The sequence below is a fragment of the Aquila chrysaetos genome, chromosome 1, assembly GCF_900496995.4.
Source record: "Aquila chrysaetos chrysaetos chromosome 1, bAquChr1.4, whole genome shotgun sequence".
Classification (NCBI taxonomy): Eukaryota; Metazoa; Chordata; class Aves; order Accipitriformes; family Accipitridae; genus Aquila; species Aquila chrysaetos.
In genome coordinates this window covers 68,173,885-68,196,920 of record NC_044004.1, presented here as the reverse complement: position 1 = coordinate 68,196,920, position 23,036 = coordinate 68,173,885, and the positions used below count along the sequence as shown (strand labels likewise).

Below are 23,036 nucleotides of genomic sequence, written 5' to 3'. Positions count from 1 at the left end.
ATGTTTCTTCTGGGATAGGGAAGAGATGGTAATTGGCAATTTTGTTCCTAGCTTTGCATGCTGGCTGCCTGATTGCCATGCTACCACCGTCTTCATATGATAGATATATCAACTTTTCACAAGACAACATCATTAAATAAGGAGGATACTAACATAACCACTAAAGAATAGGGCTGTGGGTTCTGTTCATAACTGTATCACATTTACTTGGGCAAGTATGAACTTGGGAAAGTCATTTAAATCATTAGTGATTCAGTTTTTCCATTTGTAAATTGGGGAAACATAGTCATAGTAAGTAATAAAAGTACTCAAACTTGCCTGAAAAGAGTTACAGTCAAATACTTCTGTTGTTTCTGATGTGATTTAGAAACCTAAAGTGAAAGCATTTACATCATGCAAACTGTTGCTAACTGCCCTGAGATACAGTCGTAACTAGCATTTAATAAAGAAGGATTTACTATTTAGTATATGAAACTTTAAAATTGAGTGCATAGGAGCTCATGGTTGGTCAGATGCTCGTCTCAAATACACCAATATAAAAGACTGTAAACGTGGATCCCTGGTCTGTGAGGGATAGCACTCTACATGCCAGAGAGGAATCCTCAGGTTAACATTGCCTTTGCTGCTGTGTATAGGCACACACACACACTTCTACAGACCACACACAACAGAAGAGGGTAATAGTAGTAAATATTTATACTGTGACTGCCTCCAGAAGTCCTATCAGTAAATTGTCTCCCACATTCTTTCTCTGGTAAATTTCTGACTTAACAGCCCCATAGGGAATGAAATTAGGATTAATTTATTTAAAAGGATCCTCCCAAATCCTTCATGTGAGTCTCTAGAAATCAGAAAGTTATAAATACTTTACTTTCTACTCTTCTTTTGGCAACACTGCAGAGCACTTAGTCTTGTTTTGCAGATATGAGCCATGTAAAGAAATCTTTATCGTAAATTAACTGAGGCTTCAAGGAAATGAACTTGAATGGCCTCCTTGGTTTCACTGGAGGTGTGGTATCTATACCCCCTGTGGCAGGGAGCCAGCTCTGGTGGTTACACATAGGCAGTCATACTTACTGGGACAGAATGCTATGATGCTTCCTTTCCTATCTGGAAATGTCACGAGTTGTTGCTTAGAATACTAACCTAAGTAGTTTTTATCTTTAAAAGAGCTTAAATTTTTATAATTGGCTTCACTGTGGATAAGTACTGAACATGAGTTGCAATGACATTCAGGAACCAAACGACACATCAAGTTTGAAGGGCTTTTCCTGGCCAGAGGTCTGCCCTGAGACTATAAAAGTCTTCCTCCTAATATTGAGGGACTTTGGTCCAAAATCTGATTTGAAATACATGTATTTTCAGTCTTCATTTGAAATCCAGGTAATTAGAAAGTCCGAGAAAGATAATATAAAGCCTCATTGTTGCGATATATAAAAAATATTCAGGAAATTAATAAATTTACTACCTTTAATTATTAATGCAGTGCTGTTACCTTTTTCAAAGAAAAAAAATAACCTTTTATTTTAGCTAAAATCTCATTCAGCAGTCTCCAAAGCCCCTCTCTGCTGCTTTACTTTTCTTGCAAGACTATATTTTAAAACAGAACTTTGTCTACCGTATTTTTCCTGTTCATACACAAATTCTGTCTCAAACTAACAGGTTTTTGTGGGATCTCATTTGTATAAGCCATCAATTACTTATGGAAATTTTTTGTGTGTTTGCCTTTTGTCAGACAGTTAATGTGGGAAATCTAGATTTCAGAGTAGCACAGTGATTCTAAACAGGTATTTATATGTATGTGCTGTAGAGACTGTACATTCAAATACCCTTCCTAAGGCAGAAACAGGGTGTGTTAGTCTACCTGTCATATTGATTCTGTGTTTCTTTCTTCTTTTTTGTTTTTTTGCTTATTGTTTCTCCCCACAGGTGAAGAATTGAGAAGTATCTCACCGAAATACTGAAAAAACCCTGTCTCACTGAATTTCCTCTTTGGGGACTTCAGGATGGAAGCCTCGTGTTTAAGAGTTTGCTTGCTGCTGCTGGTTGCGGGATTTGTCCTCAGTGACAGCTCTGACAGATATGCTGCCAATCGGAGTGACTTGGGAAACTACTTTTCCACTTTCTCAGGGATCGAATCCAGCATACTCCTCACCACCAGACAGCCCCAGGTGTCCAACCAAACTGTCAAATGCTCCCAGCAGACTAAGATTGCTGAAACTTTTAAATACATTAACACGGTGGTATCTTGTGCTATTTTCATCGTTGGAATGGTTGGGAATGCAACTCTGCTGAGGATCATTTACCAGAACAAGTGTATGAGGAATGGCCCGAATGCACTGATAGCCAGTCTGGCACTAGGAGACCTTATCTATATTGTCATTGATATTCCTATCATTGTGTACAAGGTAGGATGCAACAACAATACATTCTAATTCCAGTTTCCTTACAAGTATGCTGTCTGTTCTCTATGGTTACTTCTGTCTAAGTAGTGCTCTTTTGTCAATGAATAGTCCGCTTAAGACAAAATGCAACTCCTTTTTGTCCTACAACAAAACCCTTGCTCTCAGGTCTCATCTCCATAAAGAAAAAGTGCATCTCCTTTCAAAGATGATATAGGTTATCATTTGGTTAGCTCTTAATCAAAGCGTGGCCTTGGGCATTTTACAGGAACCCTCCATTTACTACAGCTACTATAGCTAGCGAAAGAATTTATGAGGGAAGACTTTTTATAAACTGTTCTCCTCCTTGATGGACTTACAGCATCGGACTAATTGCTATTTTTGGAATATCCTATCCTTACTTTATGTTTTTACAGAAAATACTCTCTGTGATCTGCAGGCTTCATGTTATGACTTTGCGGAGAGAGATTACGTCAGTTAAGTTGAGGGTTAAGGTTTTAATTTAATATTCATTAATAGCAGATTCTCAAAATTATTCCAGAGTTAGTAAAATTAATTATATCACAGAACATTTTTGAAATGTTAGTGTCATCTGCAATTCTCAAAGTATAGAAAGGATCCTCAGCAATTCTTTAATCTGGTATAAAGTTATCCTGCCCCACTTTTTTATTTTCCATTTTAATTAAACAAAGCCATAAAGCAGTGCTTTTTCTGATGTAATATGTGTTTACTAATGTAACTTGCACGATTCCAGGACAGGCTTGAATGAACAGAACTGAGTTCTTTTTTTAATATATCTCGCTGATATTAACTTATCTTAGAAAATCATCAAAGAATTTTGTAAGCTTCTGTCTATATCTTTATGGATTGTATACAGGTGCATAGCTGATAGGGTATTATAATTTTTCTTTCTTTTCTCAGTAAAAAATTAACATGTTTCTGTTAGAAAATAAAACACTAAGCAATATAATGAAAAAAACCCATTCCTCATAATTTTGTCCCTTAAAGATTCCAGAGACTTTAGTTTTATTTACATGTGTTTTAAACAAAACATTTTAATGCATAACTTTATAATAACTAGTGTCGTATGGTTTCAAATTGGATTTTAAAATTAAAGAGACAGTGAATTGAAAAGATGTATTTTTTATCTATAGAACCATTGACAAACTATTGAGCTCCATTATAAGGCAGGTATTGATTGGACAAGATCATAAAAATTTGAATTAATTAATGGATTAAAAGTATGTATATGTGCATACATTACATTTGTACAGAGGCGTATTATCTATGGTAGAATGTGGTACCTGGTTCTGATCTTCCAGCAGTATAAATTTCAGATAAGTCATTTAACTTTATCTAGTTTTAATAGAATATGAATTTGAAACTAGGATAAAGACTGTTAATAATAATGCACGTGATTTAATGGAAATACTAGTTTCCACTTTTCAATATTCCACCTGGAAAATTAAATTATCAACTTGTTGATAAAATAGCAGTTATCTGTAGAGTATTTTGGATTAACAAACTGATGAGAAAGATTAGCCTCTGTCTGATTTGAGATTCACCTGTCTTCCACAGCTGTGTGGATGCCTAATGGGACATGGATTTGGGGTTCTGCATGTTTCCATTATTCTTAGCAAACAGGACTTGTAGCCTGGACTGCATCTCCCATGATGCATTACAGTTGCCTCCCTGCTAAATTATCCTGATGTCTTTATGGATAATTGTTAAGGCAGTGTTCTTACTTCTTGTGGTATTTCTGATAGAAATGTTAAGGAAAAATGGCATGTGTTTTTTTCAGAGCTGAGTTTGGGAAAGGACAGGTATTTTTATTACACATTTTTTTCTAACCTTTCAAGAGTTCTGCTGCTTCTTCACAAAGAAGAATGGAAATCTGGAGTTAATTTTGCCTTTCAGAATTGCCTTTAGATGGTCTTCTAAAAATTCTTTAGAAGTTTAGTTAAAAGTAACAAACAATATTTTTTACATTCCCTTTATTACTTTGCAATACTTTTTTTCTATTCATTTTCTGACACTTCTTTGGCATTCTGTAGGTTCACTTGCCTTGCTATATCTTACACAGTGAGCTGAACTGTAGTTCTGAATACCTCTGTACAAATGAAATTACCTTAGCCTATGTGAAAATTTATTTCTGTACTGCAGAGAAGTATTTGATAAATAAAGGCTGTGAATGAAACTGCAGCCCCTTGACATCAATGAAAGTTAATTCCCACATGTAAGAAGGCAGAATTAAAATCGCATTTACAAGTATAATTCTAGCATTTAGTAATTTTTTGAGTGCTTGAACCTCCAAAATAAATTACTTAAAAATTACCATATTCAACCATCTTGTCATATAAGGTTAGCTGCATGTATTCTGCATACAGGGAAGCATTTATAGCATTTATAAGTGAGTTCTAGTACTTCTGATAAGAAATATTATTATTATTTTTAGTCCATTTTTCATATAAACCATTCAGTAATATGTCTGCTTACATTAGGACCTGATTTTAAAGTTTGTTCAATGGCATTCCTGTTTGTATCACTAGGGATCCTAAAATCTGTGGCACCATTTAGCTCCTTTTGTTGAGTGACAGTATCAGGGTGGCCACTGGAAATATCACAGCTTGAAAGTGGAAGTGATAGTTTTTCAAGGAAGAAAATTAGCATGGTTTTATTTTTGTTTTAAAGTTTAAATTTTGAAGTATTTTATACACTTAGTTCTGAACTTTATTTTAAAGATTCTTTTAGCTTCAGAGTCAGCCTCATGTTGAACAATGTATTAGTACCCTATATAAAAAAAATGGTGTCGAACACTTAATACCTTATAGGTCAGATCTTCATTTTTAGGAGGACAAAACAGCTCTGAAATCAGAATTAGAGTAAACAAGCATTCATCTGCATATTAAAATAACCAATAGTACAGTATTAGGATGGCCACACTGTATAGAACAAAATGGGTAATACTATGTAATTATAATGTAATATCAGAAATGGGTATAATCACTTTCCTGAAACATAAGGTAGCCTTAACTATTTTGAAAATACTTTCAAAAGAGAAGTAGGTAATGTTACTGATATTCAAATCCATTGTACAAATCATTAGACAGAAGCAGCTGTAAGATTATAGTAATTGAAAATGTAAGGTCCCAGGAGAATTGAGTCCATCATTCTGTTATGCATTTACACAATTAACAAAGATGTGATGCTGGGGGGGGGGGGGGGGGGGGGGAAGAAATTATGTAATTTATGTCAGCTAAAGATACTGTCACAGGTGTTTGACATTATTATCCTTTCTTCACAGTACAGTAGGCTCAAAAATTCCCCCTTACTTTCTCCAATTACTGTAACTATATAGTGGATTCCCCTTAGCAATTTGTTAAATGGATTGAGATGTGAGTAATATTCACTAGCCTCCTTTGAAGATATTCTGTATGTATTAAAGCCCCATTACACTTAATTACTGCTAGTATATCCACTCATAGTATCAAATCAAAATTAAAAATTGTAACCAATTGAGTTTTACAGGAAGGGTGCCAGTTATAAATCCAGCCTTAAGAGACCGAACTAAGACAATTTCCTTTTCAATCATGTTTGCAGCACCTGGGCCCAAATAGTTTCCTCTTTACCCAAAACATACCCATCTCAAGACATTCAAGATGTCAAAGCCTAAAGCCTCCAAATCAGTAAGAATGACTTCTTTGTAGTGAAAAGAAGATTGGGAAATACAACTTTCATGTTTTCTGCTGCTGCAGAGGGCCCAGAGGAAGAAGAGACGGGTTTCATACCTCCTTTTCTAGCATCAGATGGCATAGCACATGTAGCTGAAAGTTGCTGCATCACCTGCATTACCCATCACTGCCATGTGTATTTGTAGCAAACAAGCTAAGTTTGGATGCAATATATGAAAACTTCCTTAGAGGACTGCTTTCCATAAAGAAACTAGACGGTTTTCTGAGGCTATACACAGACAGCAGCAGAATATCCATAGCACCGCTATTGCCTTGGCTGCGCTCAAGCTCTGGAAAGGCCTCATGGCTGCTGCTGCTGCTGTCCCTGACTAAAGTTTAGCAGAGCAACAGCAAGAACAACAGGTGCTTTCCACAAAAAAAGCTGTCCATAGATCTTTTCTGAGCTCAGGGAGCTAGAAACACTCTAGGGCAAGACTCTCACCTTTAGAATGGCAAAATTCAGTTTTAACTGTGTAACTGTGAAGTTCTGAGCTGTCTCTGTTTCCATTTTTATGCATTTTAGATAAAAATGTTTAAATGAGTTCTATTTATTGAAAACTGACCTACATAGGATTGACATAAATTATATTGCCTTACATCTTAACATGCTTAACTCCTTAAACAGTTAGTTTATAAAAAAGTAGATGAAGCAAATGAGCCAGCTTTTAACCTGTTTCTTTAAATGTGAATAACAAAACTTTTTCCTAATTATTTTACTGGTATAAAATGAAAGATGTCTACCCAGAAAACAAGCAAGAGTGTTCACTGCTCAAACAGCTCAAGAAGATGATGTTTTCTTTAATAAACTAAGCTTTTTTGTTAGTAAATTGGTATTCACGCTTACCTTAGTTGCAACAGCATCTATATCTGAGTAGTCCACCTAGAACATTAAGAATCTAAATATAAAAGGTAGCTGGCAGTAAGCAAACATCTTCAGCCATTTTGTCTTCAGTAAAGGAAGACTTAGCTGAGGCATTTCTAGTCATGGACGTTTTTCAACATCAGAGCAAATACATAAGTGTTAGACCAATCCCTTCTTAATCACAAATTATTTGGCATATCTGATTACCTTTACTGATGGAATTAATATTATACATAAGCAGGGGTGATAAATTAAACACAGTGGGACTGATCCCGTAAACTAATAGAGCAAGTGACATCCACAGTAGTTATAGTTTTGTGCCAAAGGAGTGTAAAGCCAAGCCCATAGCACACATAAAGTTAAGTCTACTTAGAAAAGACACACACCCCCCTTTAAAAGCAAAATTTGATGTATGTGCAGCCTATATTTCTCAATGAAGTACCAACACCAGTAGGAAAGTCTGAGGCCACTAGTTTAACAACTGCATTCTGGCTTTCACTGAATTCTTATTAGTGACTACAAGAAGCAACACATTGGTAGCCCAGTGTGATGCAGAAATCCATATAACTTGCTCAGAACATGACCTATTATTTGGGTGTATGTCTCCATGTAGTGATCATACATAAAAGAAATTTAGAGGTAGCACAGGAATTGATCGCTGGGTCCTGAAGGCAGAAGTTACCCAAAATGGAACAGGGAAGGGAAGTCCATCAGGAATCTGTTCTCTCCATTTACAGATTACAGCTTCCTAGCAGAAAGTGTTTAATGTGCATATCAAGGTAGGAGTTAATGAAGAGATTTTATGTCCTAGGTCTTAGTTCAAGATCCACTCCGCCTTAAACTAATGGCTGGACTTTGGAGGGGTGGGATATATGTTCAATGCACAGGCAGCCTCTCCCTCATCTTCAATTTCACATCTCATGCCTGCCTTGCTGTTCTGTGGATTTGTAATACTGTACAGTACCTAGAGACTCTAGGTTTAACAGAATATTTTAGTATGTTCGCCCTCTTTATTTTTCAATCAGCTGAACTATACAGATAACAAGGAATTGTTTGGATTATGCATATCCAGGGTTTACAAGTTCCACAGTATTTCTTAGCAATCCTGTCACTCTCTTTAGTAACACTCAAAGGACAACACAGCTGGAAGAATAACAAAAGCAGTATTTTGCCCAGGGATTGAAAAAATTCTTTTCAACAAATCACCATGCTCATAAGCACACCTTGCAGCTCATTTCCCTGAGGAAGAGCAGCACAGCTTGAGAAACAGTCTACCTAAAAGGATGGGAAGTTAGCCAACACCACGGAACAACAAAAAAGAAACTAATCCTACTTTGTAAACAGCAAAAATACCACAGCAGAGATGTCTAGAGTTGTTAGGAATGCTTTACCACTAAGTAGATTTTTGTAATAAATATAAACATTTTAACAAGAACGTAAATAGGATTTACTTTTTTTACCAGTTAGTTGAGACAGAATGTTCTGCTTCAAAACAGGGCATTTGTTTTCTTACCTTTCAGGATCTCTTGAAGTATAATCTATTTTATCTTGTGGAAAAACTATACATGCCCTTCCATAGCTGCCTAAGCAGGAGAAAAAGACTGTAGGCATTCATGAAATGGCATGAGACCCTCTGCTATCTCCACTTTTACTCAGATGGAGAAAGATGAGCAAAGTAGCAGAAAAAGCTGTGGTAGGGCAATTCAGAGGAAAAAATATCTTTGATGGTTCTCATGCATCCCCACATAACCTTTCTTCTTTCCAGAAGAAAACACAGTCAGTCTTTTACCCACCCAAAGTGGAAAGACGACAGTCTTTGGTTGTAGCAAAATTAGGAATGTATTTCCTGCAAGGAACAGCTGAAGAGATGCAGTGTACATTCTCTACCATGGCAGTACCAGGAATATAAGTATAAGGAAAAACCCAAGTGATGCCAGAGTTAGCAGAAGCCCGAACTATCATGTCACCATGATATACTCAATATTGGTCTTGTGCCCTGCATTATAAAGGTTAGTCTTGCTCTTTGTTTTCCTCTACTTTTCCTCTGCTCACTGTCCTTCCCAAAGTTAAGGCTTTTCACTCCAGCAGCGGAAAGGGAAGGAATACCTAGAGACAGACTGTGTTCTCTCTCCTTCACCCTTACAGCTCTCCCTCTTTCCAGCAAAGTGGTGGAGCACAGCTGGCTTACATATTTGGGATGAGCAACAGTCTGTGGGTCCCAAGCAAGAAATGGATTACGATTGTCCTGCAATGCAATTCTCTCTTGGATATAGGGGTTGTAGGAAGAAGAGAAAGGCTTGAGAACATGCAGTGAATTCTTGTCTTATGAAGTTTCATGGGGACAGAAGAGGCCCAGTTGAGTCACTGAATCAAAATACCACAATCAAAATACCACAAGCAGGAGACTCAATCCACCCTTCTTCCTAACTAACCAGCTTTGCAGATCAGAGCCAGGAGGAACACTTCAGTCAGAATCATCATCTTTTCTCACTTAATGCAGTCAGCTCAGTGGTATAGACCTTGGACACTTCCATGTTCAGTCAGATTTCACCTGGATTCCAACCAAAACACCAGCTACCATACTTGGCCCGTGCCTTGAAGCAGACAAGGGCATACATAATTGTAGAACATAATTTAAGAAAGAGTTTTGCCAAGAAAGCTCAATGTGTCCTAGAGGAAACTAGCCTTAAAAAACAAGGAAAAAAATACCCCAAATGTGCTGATCTGACAAAACCAAAGGAATTTCTCTTGTCTTTCATTCTGGGCTATGTTGCAAGGAAAGGAAATCACCCTGGAATACACTGGTTTTGTAACTCCTACTGCACAGTTAGGAGATGCTTGTCACATACAACTAGACATTATCTTGCTTGTTTGATCCCTTTCTCCATTACTGCACAAATGTAACAGAAGTCATGGAATAAAGAAGGTATTTCTGTTTGTCCTGCTGAAGACAGAGAAGAAACTCTGACAGCTGGGGTTGTGCCAGAGTTGTTCCATCAGTATCATTGAACACTTAAACGTCATGAAACTCAGGAGAGTATCCTGCATGGGGGTGGCATGAGGGGCAAGCTCTATCTGTACGAAACACAGTTCAGTTTCTGGGAAACAGATCTTGTCTGCCAGCACAACAATGGTCCCAAGTGGATGTAGGAAGAGGAAGGCTCTAGAGCACTAGGATTAGATGAGAGCAGGAAGGGGCAGGTATGAAACCTTTGCTTTCATCCTCAATGCCATGTGGCAGAGAGAGAGGACGTCTTGACATGTAGTTGTTGAACCAAAGCAGTTTTTATAGAGCAGCTCAGAGCTGGTTCACATCCAGCACCTAACCCAGTCCATCTATTTTGGGCTGAGCTCCAGGGTCATCATCTGCCTGTAAACACACAGTATCAGCCCAGTATTAGATAAAGACTGTGGATGCACACGCGTATGTACTGGTGAATACTCGTGGCTGGATTATAACATTCTCACTTTTAGACTACATATAAATTGCTTGGGATGCACAGTAAGACTTTATGTTTTGTACATCAGCTAGTAAACTAATGGGGCTTAGAAAATAGCAACAGCACTAGAATAAAATCAACGGAGTGACATTTAAAAATCATTGCAAAGGAATGTTCTCAGTGCTGCTGTTTTGTTTGTTTCAAGCTGCAGCGTCAGGGCAGAGAGGCCATATAAAGCAGCAGAGAAGGGGGGATGATCAGGGAAGCTGCGGCTGTCTGGTCACTTTGCTGAGGTTTTTTAAGAGCGACAGCAGAACCTTGAAATCTTGGTTTCTGATTTCAGCGTAAAAATATGCTGTTGACGACACTCTTTTCTCGCTCAGAAATTGCACCACAGTTGAACTGTATGAAATACTCCTAAATTGCAAACTGCACAAGGGGAAAAGCGCATTTCCTTTGCCGCATGTCTTATTTTGAAACCTCAGAGATTTTGTAACTGGGTTTGCAAAAGCACAATCCATTTGACCAACTCAGAGGGAACTGGGATACAAGTTGGGATAGTCAGCCTGATTCCTCCTATCCTTGTGCCTCGAGAGAAAATGTAATCTGCTAAAATTTTATATTCATTTTGTTTGGATATTAAAACATACAAAAGCACTGGAAGAGCAGAGCCAGAAGTCCCAGTTCTTATATCATCCCTAAGTAAATCAGGACTAATTCAATTAATTTCCTGGGCCCATTTTTTTATACAAAATAAATGTGTTATTTCCCTCTGAAGTTTCTGTACCCTGCTAGGGCAGAACAGAGGGCAATGCACTTGTTTTGATGTAAAATTAGTAAAACCAAAGACAGGATCACATTTGCCAACTAAAAATATCTACAGAAGAAAAAACTGGCACCTGATCCAAGGGGAACTAATGAATGCATAGCTGATGCGGAACGATAATTGAGTATACCCACAGAAATGATTGCAAAGTTAATCTTAAAAATCAAGTAACTTAATTCTGATCCTAGTGATTTTGATTAAAATCAACTTAAAAAGAATGTCTAATGATTTGGTACTGATGTTATTTCAATTAGTGGAAAAGTGTAAGAAACAAAAGGAATAAAATACTTTTAATCTTATAAAAAGAGAGCTTCCTGGGGTGTGGGGAAGATGTGTACATGCTGGAACCATGATAAAGCTTCCCTCTGAGGAGTAATGAGTTAGTGAACCTTTTTCAAGTACAACACTTTTCTTTTTGAAGCTAATATTTGCCTTGTAGTAACAGACTTTCACAGTCACTACAAAGTGCTTGCTCGTTTCTATTGCTGGGTGTACACTACAGCCACAGTCAGTGCACATAAATGAATAGGTGTCTATCTTTTGATTGCCTTTTAAAGTGTGATCAATAATGGTAAATCAGTTTTGGGGCTCTGGTTGGCACAGGGGATTGACAAAAGTCTGGTAGGACCTCTTTTCCCTGGCAGTGCCATTTATAATTTAGCCTTCACACAGTGGTTCCTGAAAACTATTTTGATTTTACCCAAACCCAGACAAGAGTCTGGAGCTGAAATTCCATGTGACTACAACTGGTTGGAGAATTACCATGGATTCAGATTGCCCCTTCTTCTTCCAACATTTTTTCTGCAGCCCCTACATAAGCTAAAGCCTCATGGAAGAGTTCTAGGCAAGAGGCAAAAATAGGCCATGCAAACATTTGTTATAATGTTGTGAATCTACCTAGAAAATAATTCTGCTGGAACTTTCAATGTATTTAATTAAGTCCATAAATACAGATAAAATCAGAGGAACTAATCAGCAGCTTGCAGGTATAATCTCATTACCTTTGTTACTGAAGGTACTGACAATAGTTAAATCACCAACCCTAGTGATCCACTCCCTGGCCTTCTGGCACAATGGGGATTTGCTTTCACTAAATATGATTGTCCTAAACTGGAATACCATTGCAAAGGTGCTCACATTTTCTCTGTTGTGGTCTTGATGGTAAATAAGATACTCGGCTTCCTTGAAGAAGGCAAGAGTTCTCAATATGCCAGAAAACACACAGCAACATACAGGGAGTAGACAAACTTGGATTGATCCTATAGCTTATGTTGAGAAATCTCATTTTAAAAATCAGCTGAAGAGAAAAAATAATCCAGTAAAAAATATAATGCCTAACAGATAACGCCTTTCCTATTTAATGACCAGTCATACACATAAGTTTGCTTCATAGTATTAGCCAACCCAGTTGGCGGAAAGTTATGAATTGCTAAAATCTGTCTTGAAATACAAGTAATCAAATGACAATATGAATGTGGTCCTAGAGAGACATAGGCAGCATGTAGTACATAGCTGCTTCCAGCATTTTTGAGGTATTATTTGGGGAGAAAAAAGCACAAGTAATTTAGCATTGTGATGAATGGCTGCAAAAAAGAGGGGATGTGAAAAAGCCAGATCAGGACTGACTATAAAGAGAAGATGAATTCCTACAAATCTGGCATTCAGTGATAAACATCCTGTACTCTATAGCAAAGTGCTCTGAAAAACTCATGCTGTGAAAAAACAGAAAGGTAACTCCTACCTTAACTGAGATAAAGAGAGATGTGAATTTTAACTCCTCATAGTTAACATTTATATTGTTAAAGGTAGTGATTATTAGTATGTTTCAATTTAACAGTAATTTAAATAGAAAGAAAATGTTTACTTTGAATACTGCAGTCCTGAGCTACAACCAATTTTTTTTTTCTAATTCTGCAGACAGAATCCACCCACTCTTACTAGATGAGTGTTTTCCAGAGCCTAAGCATCTGCTGAAAAAATTTTCTAGTCCTTGTGGTTGCAAAGATAACTCTCAAAACATGAAGTGACTGTAAGCAAAGAAGTCTGCCCAAGTATAAAGATGGCCTGGCAGAACAGGTCTGCAAGAAAGTAGACTCTGAAAACAACAATTCAAATTTCTATTGATTTATTCATATTCCAAACAGTATCATCTTTGTTCAGTTTTAACTGTAAAAATGTTAAAAATATATGATTCATAGGTTGTGTTTATCGTGGAAAGAACACAACTAATGTTTGTGTGCAGAATGCAATGGCGTCAGTCCTTGCACGTTTGTGCAGATGAAAGTATGGTTCCTTGTTCTCTCTCTTCCATTTTGCGCTCTTGCCCAGGGGCAGCTAGACAGTGGCGCATCACCTATACTCTATTTATTGGAAATGCTTGTTTACAGTTTAGCTCCATCTCATGCACTTGAAAATAAAACTGTTGTGAAGTTTAAATCTATTTTAGTTCCATAAAACAGTCCCAGGTCTGGATCTGACTATCTTCAAAAATTCAGTAAAATTAGGTTTTAGAAGCTTTCAGAAGCTTGGGTTTGGCTTATAATTGTTACTTCATAGTGTATAATTTGGTCTCTTCCTCTGAAGCAAATAAAAACATCTCCAAATTTAGATGGTACCATCAAAATATTCTGTGTTCTAGCCTTTGTTCAGTAAGGCTTAATATAAATCCAATGACTACACAGTAGTAATAATTAGTTAATTATCCAGTAAGACAATTATTATTACTGCCTTTGAAAATATGCCCCCTGTTTATATAGTGGATACAACATCAACTAGGATGTTGACAAAGTTACACATCTGGCTCAAGCACTTGATATTTTCATTTCAAATCTAGTGCTCTCTGTTACACAACCACTTTAACAGAAGTTGGTAAGAGCATAAGAACTGCTGGGCTACATCACACAAAAACTCGTCTTACCTCTCATCCAGTATCCTACCCCTGACAAAGGCTCAGTAGCAGAGGCTTAGGGAAGAAGATTAAAAAAAACGGTAGTGCAAGAGTGACTCTTCCCCTTCTGGAGAAGGTTTAGTGACTTCATTTTTCAAAAGAGCTATTCATGGCAACTGTAAGATTCCTTTCTTGAATGGAATCAGCTAAGTTAGAGCTCAGTAGTTTGTATGGACTTCATAATTTTTCGTTTATTGCACTAACTTACATTTAATGTAATTTGCCATTTTACTGCCAGGCACCCAGTAAAGGGAGATCTGTGATTCTGCAGTCATTTGTAGATTTGACTATCCTGAATAATAGCCTGTATTTTGTATGTATACTTGTTCAATGCTTTAACAGTTACAGCAAGAAAGATTACTGTTTACATGCTAATTATTCACAACTATTCACATGAATCAGTGTATTCGTATTTGTTATATAAATGCCTCCTTGGAAATACTAATCTAAACCCCAGCCACTCATTCACATCTTTCCAAATGGGTGCTTTTCTGTTGCCTTGTAGTACAGCCCACATGTATGTAAGATGTTAATCCTTTAAAACATAATATGGAACAAATTATGTATGTACAGTATTTTCTCCACACGCTTAAGAATCTGGCAGTGAATATCGTCGTGAGTTACATAGTGGTACATTTACAATGACAAGAATCTACTTGCATGCAGCATGAGAATTTGGCTCTGAGGTACTTCATTAAGAACTGCGAGTTACGCTTTGACTGCTTGGTTCTGGGACGTGGTAATTGCAACCATTTACGACAGGGCTGAGTTAGATTTTCATTACTCAGTACTGGTGGCTGAAGCACAATAATAAAAACTCTTTTAACAATGCAAGTTGCTATTACAACGGTACAAGGTCGACACCTGAGTTCAAACTTTCACCCCCTGTGCTTCTATAGCAGCAGTTACTTCCCAGGTTCACTCAGTGCTAAGGATATGCTTGAGGTATGGAGAATTCAAGGTTACAATGGCTGTGTCTAAGACAAGAAATAATTACAATTGTTACATAATTGCTAAGTTACTGTTTAAATATTCTGATTATTTTATATCTTCTCTTTAGCTCCTTGCTCAGAAGTGGCCTTTTGGAGATTCTGAATTTGGACAATTTCTTTGCAAATTCCTTCCCTTTATACAGAAGGCATCAGTGGGAATCACAGTCCTTAATCTCTGTGCCCTTAGTGTGGACAGGTACAGTATGTTTTACTCTTTTGATAGACACTGTTCTTGCCCTTGCAGTTTTCCGAAAACTGGGAGGACTCAGTATGGTCTTCTTAGCAGGCAGATCACAGTATAGATGTAACTTATATTCTGTTTTTTGATATCCTGGCTATAACAAAGCACCACATCTGTGGCTCAAAGTATAATATGAAGCCATTGGACTAATTAAATTTACAGGTTTTTTTTAAAGGTATTTAAAAGCTCTAATAAAGCATTCTTTCAATTTCCTTTACCAAACAAAAATTTATCAGGATTTGACTCAGTATTCAGACTTCTTTCTTTCATATGACTTCATGTTTGTTTTGTATTTGAACAGGATCATAATCTTTAGTCTTAAAAACAATTTTTTCAACTCACTGCCTATGGACCATAATTACAGCATTTATTTTGATAACTTTTATAACTAATTGAGTTTTATTGAAAAACATGTTGGAAACTTGCTTTGATAGTTTGACGTTGATAGTTTGGAAATTAATGCCTCTGCTAAAAGTGCTCGGGAAGACACATAAACTTTTTGATAGAACAACAGCTAAGATGCTTTTGAACATTATTCTTTTATGCTTTTTCTCTTCATACATATAAGGCAATAGCAGATGAAGACTTGACTTGTGTAAAAGCTATTTTTATTGGTCTTGAGTTTACTTGATCATGTTCTCATCCAAAATATCAGTAATTCTGATACAGTAAATATTGATAAATAAAATACATTATGGGTATTAGTACAGCAATGCAAAGGTAAAAGAAACTTTAAAATTAATCTGGGTTTGTTTTTACATAAGAAGTTGATGTACAACGTTTGCAACTGATGAGTAACTTAGTAGTATCTGTAGCTGAAATACAGTTCCTTATTGCATAAGTAACTCATTAGCTGAAGCCAGAAACAAAAAAAAATGTAATATAGGCAAGTGTTCTATTTCCATTTTTGAGTCTGACAACTACAAAAAGAATTCTGTTTCTCAAACAATATCAGCCCAGCATAAAATACAATCCCATGAACTGCTCTAAGGAATAAATCATAGATCAAGCACATATGAAACAGTTTGTTAGGTAAGTCCTGACCAATGCAGTTTCACTAGATTTAGTCCTACTGTTACATGCACTTTCATAAACTGGAAGTCAGTTGAAGCTACCACTTTATATATGCATATATATATTTTTACAAGCACTGATTTGCTAATCCTCACAACAACCAAATGCTGTTTCCATTTGAGTATAAAGTCTTGTATGGGATCAGACTCAGACTATGTAATTTCCTCCCTCAGTTTGCACACTTTGCCAAGGACATATTCTTTATCATCTGGTGCTACTCTAGTAAATGGTTGCAGAGAATGTGTGTTAGAAAACAGATGTGTACAGCCAGATTCTGATATTGGCTAACATGAAGTATATCTAGGTTAAATCAACATAAAATCAGGATCAGAGAGCACCTTCAACAAGTTAGGTCAGGTGCTGAAAGTAGCATAGTCACATTAATACAAAATTCCACATCACCTACTGTTTGCTTTTTAGTATGAAAAATGAGTAAATATGGAATTGTGTGCTGTCACAGTTGGACTGTTTCTGATCTAGAGGCAAGTTATTTTTTTCTTTAAAAAGCTCCTGAAAACTATCTCATTGATAGTTATTTTGGGTGTCTATATATGGAATTGCTTTCTAAGAGGTAGAAAAGGATAGAGTCAATTGGTGTAATGAATTCAAAGCGCCACAGCTTTGATAATTGTTGACTCCTGTCCCTCTTGCAGACTACAGCCTAATTTAGAACAAGATATTTTTTTTCCTACAAGGACTGTTTTCTGTGCTAACTACACCCTACGGTGAAACTCCAGTCATTACTACTGCCCCTCACACAAAGTGACTTGCACTGACAGTGTGTTAAGGTTTAACTGTGCATGCCCAAGGGCAACAATGTCCACTCACAGGTGGAGAGGGTTTTAAGAGGCTGACAGAAAACACCAAGCCAGCCATTCACCCTTCAGAGGAAGCTCACATTTGTTTCAGATGCTTCTCAGGCATTTTTAAACGCTAGGTCATGATGGTGACAGTAGTCTGACTCTTTTTCTAAACAGTGTCTGACTGTGACTAAGAGGAAGGATATTTCCCTTCCTGAGCTTTTACTCTTACTTATGTCTCAGGCATAATGATTTTGATGAAGAAATGGTTTTAAGAAGAAGAATGAAGATATGGATCTCATTTAATATGTATACACCCTCTTCTTGCCTCCTCTGCATACCAAATTGTATAGAACAGTAATCTCAGGGTAGGTAGGTACTTTCATTTGGCCCAACTTCCAGTAAGTGTATTAGGTAAGTCAATATTTTACCACTGAAACAAAGCTCCAAGAGCTTTATTGTATTAAGAGTTTTGCAATCAACATACTGCTGGCTATCTTTAAAATGAAGAACAGCTGTGATCTCTAACAACAAAGAGGAATAGATTGATATCAGCAACAGTAGTAGTGTCATTTAGGAACTGTTCTGACACTAATCTTGACAGTGACTGCTTCTTACGTCCTTGATAAAGTCTCTTATCTTTTCTGTATCGCTTTTCCTTCTTGTAAAGGGCTGATGATACTTGCAGGACAGAAATATGTTATACTAGTGGGCCATTTCAACAACTAATTTTCTAATGCAGTCAAAAGGAACATGGAAACAAAAGTACCTACTCTGTAAGACAGCAAGCATAGGGGACTGAGAGTTCACAGACAAGCTATAGCCCGTAATTTAATTTTCACATACTCCTTGATTTCGTTTCATAAAGCCCACAATACATTTTCTTTTTTAATTCTGATTAGATACCACTATAGTAAAATTAATCCAAATTGTTCCAAAAACTAATGTGAGCCACAGCGAAAACCACAACCATGCTGCATTACTGAGACCAATACTGGAAGGCTAACTAGATTTCTAGAATTATTCTTTACCAAAGAACGCTGAAATCATGGAGAGGGCATAGAAAAGCATCAAAAATGATTCAGTGACCTTACAGATCTCAATTTGTTGCTTATCAAAAATGATACTTAAGGAGCTGCTTAAACATAATATCCAAGTACTGAAATACAGATAATGTATCAGATATCCATGGGGTCTTTAGCTTAGCAAAGAAAGATATAATAAGAACCTATAGAACAAGGTTTTAGCCAGACAGATTCCAAATGAAAATCAGGTACACATTTTAACAATGAGGGTGATTAACTACACCCAGGAAAGGCGAAGGTGTCCTGCTCCTAATATTCTCAGATCAAGACAGGATGTCCTTCTGAAAGATATGCTTTAAGCAAGTTATAACTAGATAGGAGTGCAAAATATTTAATTGTATGTATGTATACTTCATGATGTAATGATCCCTTGTCCTTAAATACTGTGAATCTCTAAGGATAAGTAGCAGGAAGGACTGCAAAAAAAAAAAAAAAAAAAAAAAGGCAAGTTGGAATAAATAGGAAGAATGGGAGAAGAGGGAGAAGAAGAAAACAGAGGAGAGAGAGCAACTGAAAGGCACAATATACTAAAGTTGACAGCACATGCATGAGCAGTAGAAAATGAAAAGGGGAGGGAGAAGAGGAGCCACAGCATTAAACAGAGAAAAGGAAATGACCTGGAAAGGAACTGAATATTTTAGACAAGGTTGGAGACAAAAGGGAAACAAACAGGAAAAAGAAAAGTAAAACAAAACACATATACAGAGATTTTGGATTGGAGAATTAAATGTAATGCACGATGCATGTATTTTATGTCAGTTCCCTGGCAGACATCCTGTATTTTCTAAGTATGAGGGAAATAAACCCTGCAGTATTTTCCCACTCCTAATTATGGGAGGTTTGTGGCTAGACAAAGATTCTATATATTACATAACTCACAGAACACCCACTTGAAACATTATACTACCACTATTTTTCAAATCATTCTTACAGCAGTGAGTAAATAGACCAAGTAATTGCAGGGTAATGTGCATTCAGCAAATTCTGATCTAATTACTGAGCTTCTTATGCTTTAGCTGAAATAATTCATAAAATTCTTCAGTCAATAATTCCTTATCTGATAGTTATTTTAATTGTCAATGGAAAAAAATTGCTAATAAAATAGATACAGGACCCAAATCCTTACTGCTGTGCATACTGATCTTCTCATGTGCAAAACAGACATAACTCAAACAGAACAGGTACAAAAATGCAAGAAAGGAAAGAATTGGATTCACAATTTACAACCCATTTCTTGACACTTACATAGTTACACAGGTGACACAACACAAACTTTGCATTTCTTGAAAAATATGTACAGTCTACATGCCCCTGTTTGCTAAGAACATCATTCAGTCAAGGATGAGATAGTATCATGTACCTTGTGCAGCTGATGGGACAGACTATAAAATTGCCAGTCAGTATAAAGTAAACTTCAAATTGATTGTTAAATTTCCAAAGTTCACAAATATTTGAGTATTTGTGTGAAAAGTTATGTTTCTATGAGTATTCCATTTAGTCATTAAAGCCAATATTTGATATTTGGTAAAATTAAATATGAGAGGATCACAAATTATTTAAAATTAAATTTGAATTTTAATATGAATAAATATGTCTGAGAAGATATGATGCTGAATGTTACTTTCTCAATTATCTCAGTATAGTTTATTTGTTTCGATGCTCTCAGAATTCCAACCTCATAGACCTCCTCCCCATGAGTGAACCATTGCCTCACTCCTTTCTGATATTCTTTGAAGATAAGGATGCCTTTAGAAGATGTTTTTATTTTTAATCTGCAAGTCCAAAATGTAGTTTGCTTTTGTATGTTCAAAATCTTTATACATACATTTCTGTTAAAATTATGTACTAAGAACCTGTCTATAGTACACCTGTTACTACACTGTGTATGATATTGCTATAGATATCAAAGCAAAAGTTTCTAGTCTGTTTACTGCAAGAATGACGGCATACAAAGCTCTGACACCTTCCAGTGATGTTCTGTAATAATGTTTTCTGAAGTTTTTGTCAGGGGCTTACGGCCTGATCTTGCATTCATGGGTCTTCCTTCCTGTAACATCGAGGCTGCAGGGGATTTCATTCACAAGTCTTCCATCCTGTTAAGAAGCACACTTCCAAACTAAAAAGGGGATGTGATACAGGAAATCAGAAGAAATGCTATGTGTGTGAATCCTAAATTAGTGTCTTGGTTAGAGGAGGGGTGAGGAAGCCTTTTAATAACTCTAAATTTTACTGATCTCCGTAGCCTAGGTCCTGTATCCCTTAACTAATGTTTTTTCCCATCAGAAGCTCTTCATTCCTTCTATCTCAGAAATTCAAAATCCATTGCTTCCCAGTACACCCAAAGCATCCTAACCCAGAGTTCTCAACTACTCTTTTCCTTAAACCCTTGTTATGCCTGAGCCTTCAAGCCCATGCCAAAACCCTGTATTCCTTCCAATCACGTCTCTACCATCCCACCCTAATCCTTGCACAACCTAGTCCTCCAACCTAAAGCTTTCTGATCTAAATTCCCCTGTTCTTTCCTTCCCTTGCCAAACCTCACCAATCCCTGCAACTCAGAGCCTACATACTTACAAATTGTGTCCTCCTGGTCTGTTGAGAGCATCTCCTTTCCCCATACCTTTCACCTTCCTTGTGCCTGCTGGTATGCCCTTTTGTACTCCAGTTAGCTGCTGTCATCAGCTACAACCCCCCCTCCCCATTTGCTTTTCTCTGAAAAGCTTAACCTTGGCTCATGCCTTGGAAAGATGTTAAGAATATAGGTGGCAGCTGCACATATCCAAATGTATCTGTCAGGAGTCTAGGGAGCAGAAAATAAGGGTATGTCTGAGGAAGAAAAGAATACTTGCTGTAGTCAGTAAAATGACACCGCTCCCTACCATATATAAACTGCTTCAGTGACTTCTTATTCTGACATTTTTTAAAGCAGATGAACAACCCTTCTTGACTTTTTTCTCCTCAACTAAAGACTATTTCACCACTGGATGCCATGATATATCCATGTAGCACTGTAATTCCAAATGGGAAGGTGCTATTATTTTGGGGAAGTAAAATAAACAGTTTAGAAACTATTACATCACCAATGACAGAAAGCTCTCCAACATAATTTTTAGATAGCACTGTCTTTGCTAAATTGTTAGAAATGCTAAGTAACTCGTTTACTGCAGCTTTTGCTAGACAACAGTTAAGTCTGCTACTGAAAATTTTATTTATGGACTGGTTTGTACTCTGTATTGTATGCCTATCAGTCTTCTCCAAATAACTGTTGACCAGAGTTGGCAGAGAGGTTGAGGTCTCAAAGCTGATAAATTGCTACAAGTTCCCTGAAAACTGGCAGACAAGTAGAGGAGAAAGACACTCTCAGTTCCCTGACTGGGGGAAGGGCTGCAGTCTGGTAACAAGAATCCTCCAGCATTGGAGGGACAGAGAAGGTAAAGAGAGGAAGAGGAAAAAGGAGAAATGCATGGGCCATCTTTGAAACTTCTTTAAGAGTTCTCACCTTTTACCAAGATTACAGTTGAGACACATACACATAGGAAAGCAGGTTTCAATAATTCCACTTTTTACAGAGCAACTTGCTATATAAGGGATAAAGTAGTGCGAAAATATGTTGGTTTTGCCACATTCAGTCTTCTTACCCATGCGCTTCAGTTTCTCATCAGAAAGGTGATGCAGAGGCTGAGATAGCTGTCAGAAAGTCCTAACTACCACTCAGCTGTAGTCTAAGGCAAATACAGAATATGCTGCATAAACCCAGTATTTTTAACATACCGTAGTGTAAATAGAAGAAATGCATTTTCATTTAATGAAGAGTATTTTCACAGTATTTCATTGCATGGAAGCTGACAACTTCAGATAGCACTGCTATTACAGCTGAGGTAGCTGAAAGAGATAGACGTTTTGTATCCACTAGAATGGCTTGTGTGCCTAGAAGCTCTTTTTCTTCTGTTATGTAAGCTGATCTAGTGGAAGGTACAGTCTGTCCTCACAAACCTTGCCTACTTTAATTAGAAATCATTAGCGTAGTCCACATTGCAGAATTCCACACAGTTCTGTACCTAAGTAGAACAGTTGCAGCCAGCTCTCCGCTAACCCCGTTTCATGAGCTCTGCTGTGTCCTAGGTGGCTTGACAGCTGGCAGAGCCCCTGGAACAGGCAGAAAAAAATGAGCAATGCAAGTCTAAGATGTCTCAATTTAAGGAAGAAACTGAAGGTTGGAAACTAATGCCTCTTATACTGGTCTCTTTCAGGTATAGAGCAGTTGCCTCGTGGAGCCGTGTTCAGGGAATTGGAATCCCTATGATCACTGCTATTGAGATTTTCTCCATTTGGCTTCTGTCCTTCATACTGGCTATTCCAGAAGCAATTGGTTTTGCTGTGGTACCTTTCAGATACAAGGATGAAGGTTATGTTACCTGCATGCTCAATCCTACAAATAGTTTTATGTTGGTACGTAACATCCTTTCTTCTCTTTCTGGAATCCACACTATATAGGTTAGACAATTGAGATACTGGATTATAATACACTTTATTCATCCATTAAAGTGCAAAATGTATTCTAATGTATATTGGTGCAAAGAGGATCCTTCATTTACAGTGACCTGTCTCTACTTTCAGCCAGAGATACTAAATGGGA

At 37.0% G+C, this 23,036-nt stretch overlaps 1 protein-coding gene across 2 annotated transcripts in view; it reads left to right on the top strand.

The window, feature by feature from the left end:
* EDNRA (endothelin receptor type A) overlaps window positions 1–23,036 on the top strand; it is a 35,000-nt gene that overhangs the window by 1,284 nt on the left and 10,680 nt on the right. Inside the window, exons 2-4 of one of the 2 annotated variants that reach the window (XM_030021451.2) lie at window positions 1,928–2,408; window positions 15,269–15,396; window positions 22,651–22,849. In XM_030021451.2, coding sequence (XP_029877311.1) covers window positions 2,007–2,408; window positions 15,269–15,396; window positions 22,651–22,849 — 729 coding nt within the window. In that variant the 5' untranslated portion in view covers window positions 1,928–2,006. The remainder of the gene's footprint in view (window positions 1–1,927; window positions 2,409–15,268; window positions 15,397–22,650; window positions 22,850–23,036) is intronic. The other variant, XM_030021442.2, reaches the window with a different exon arrangement.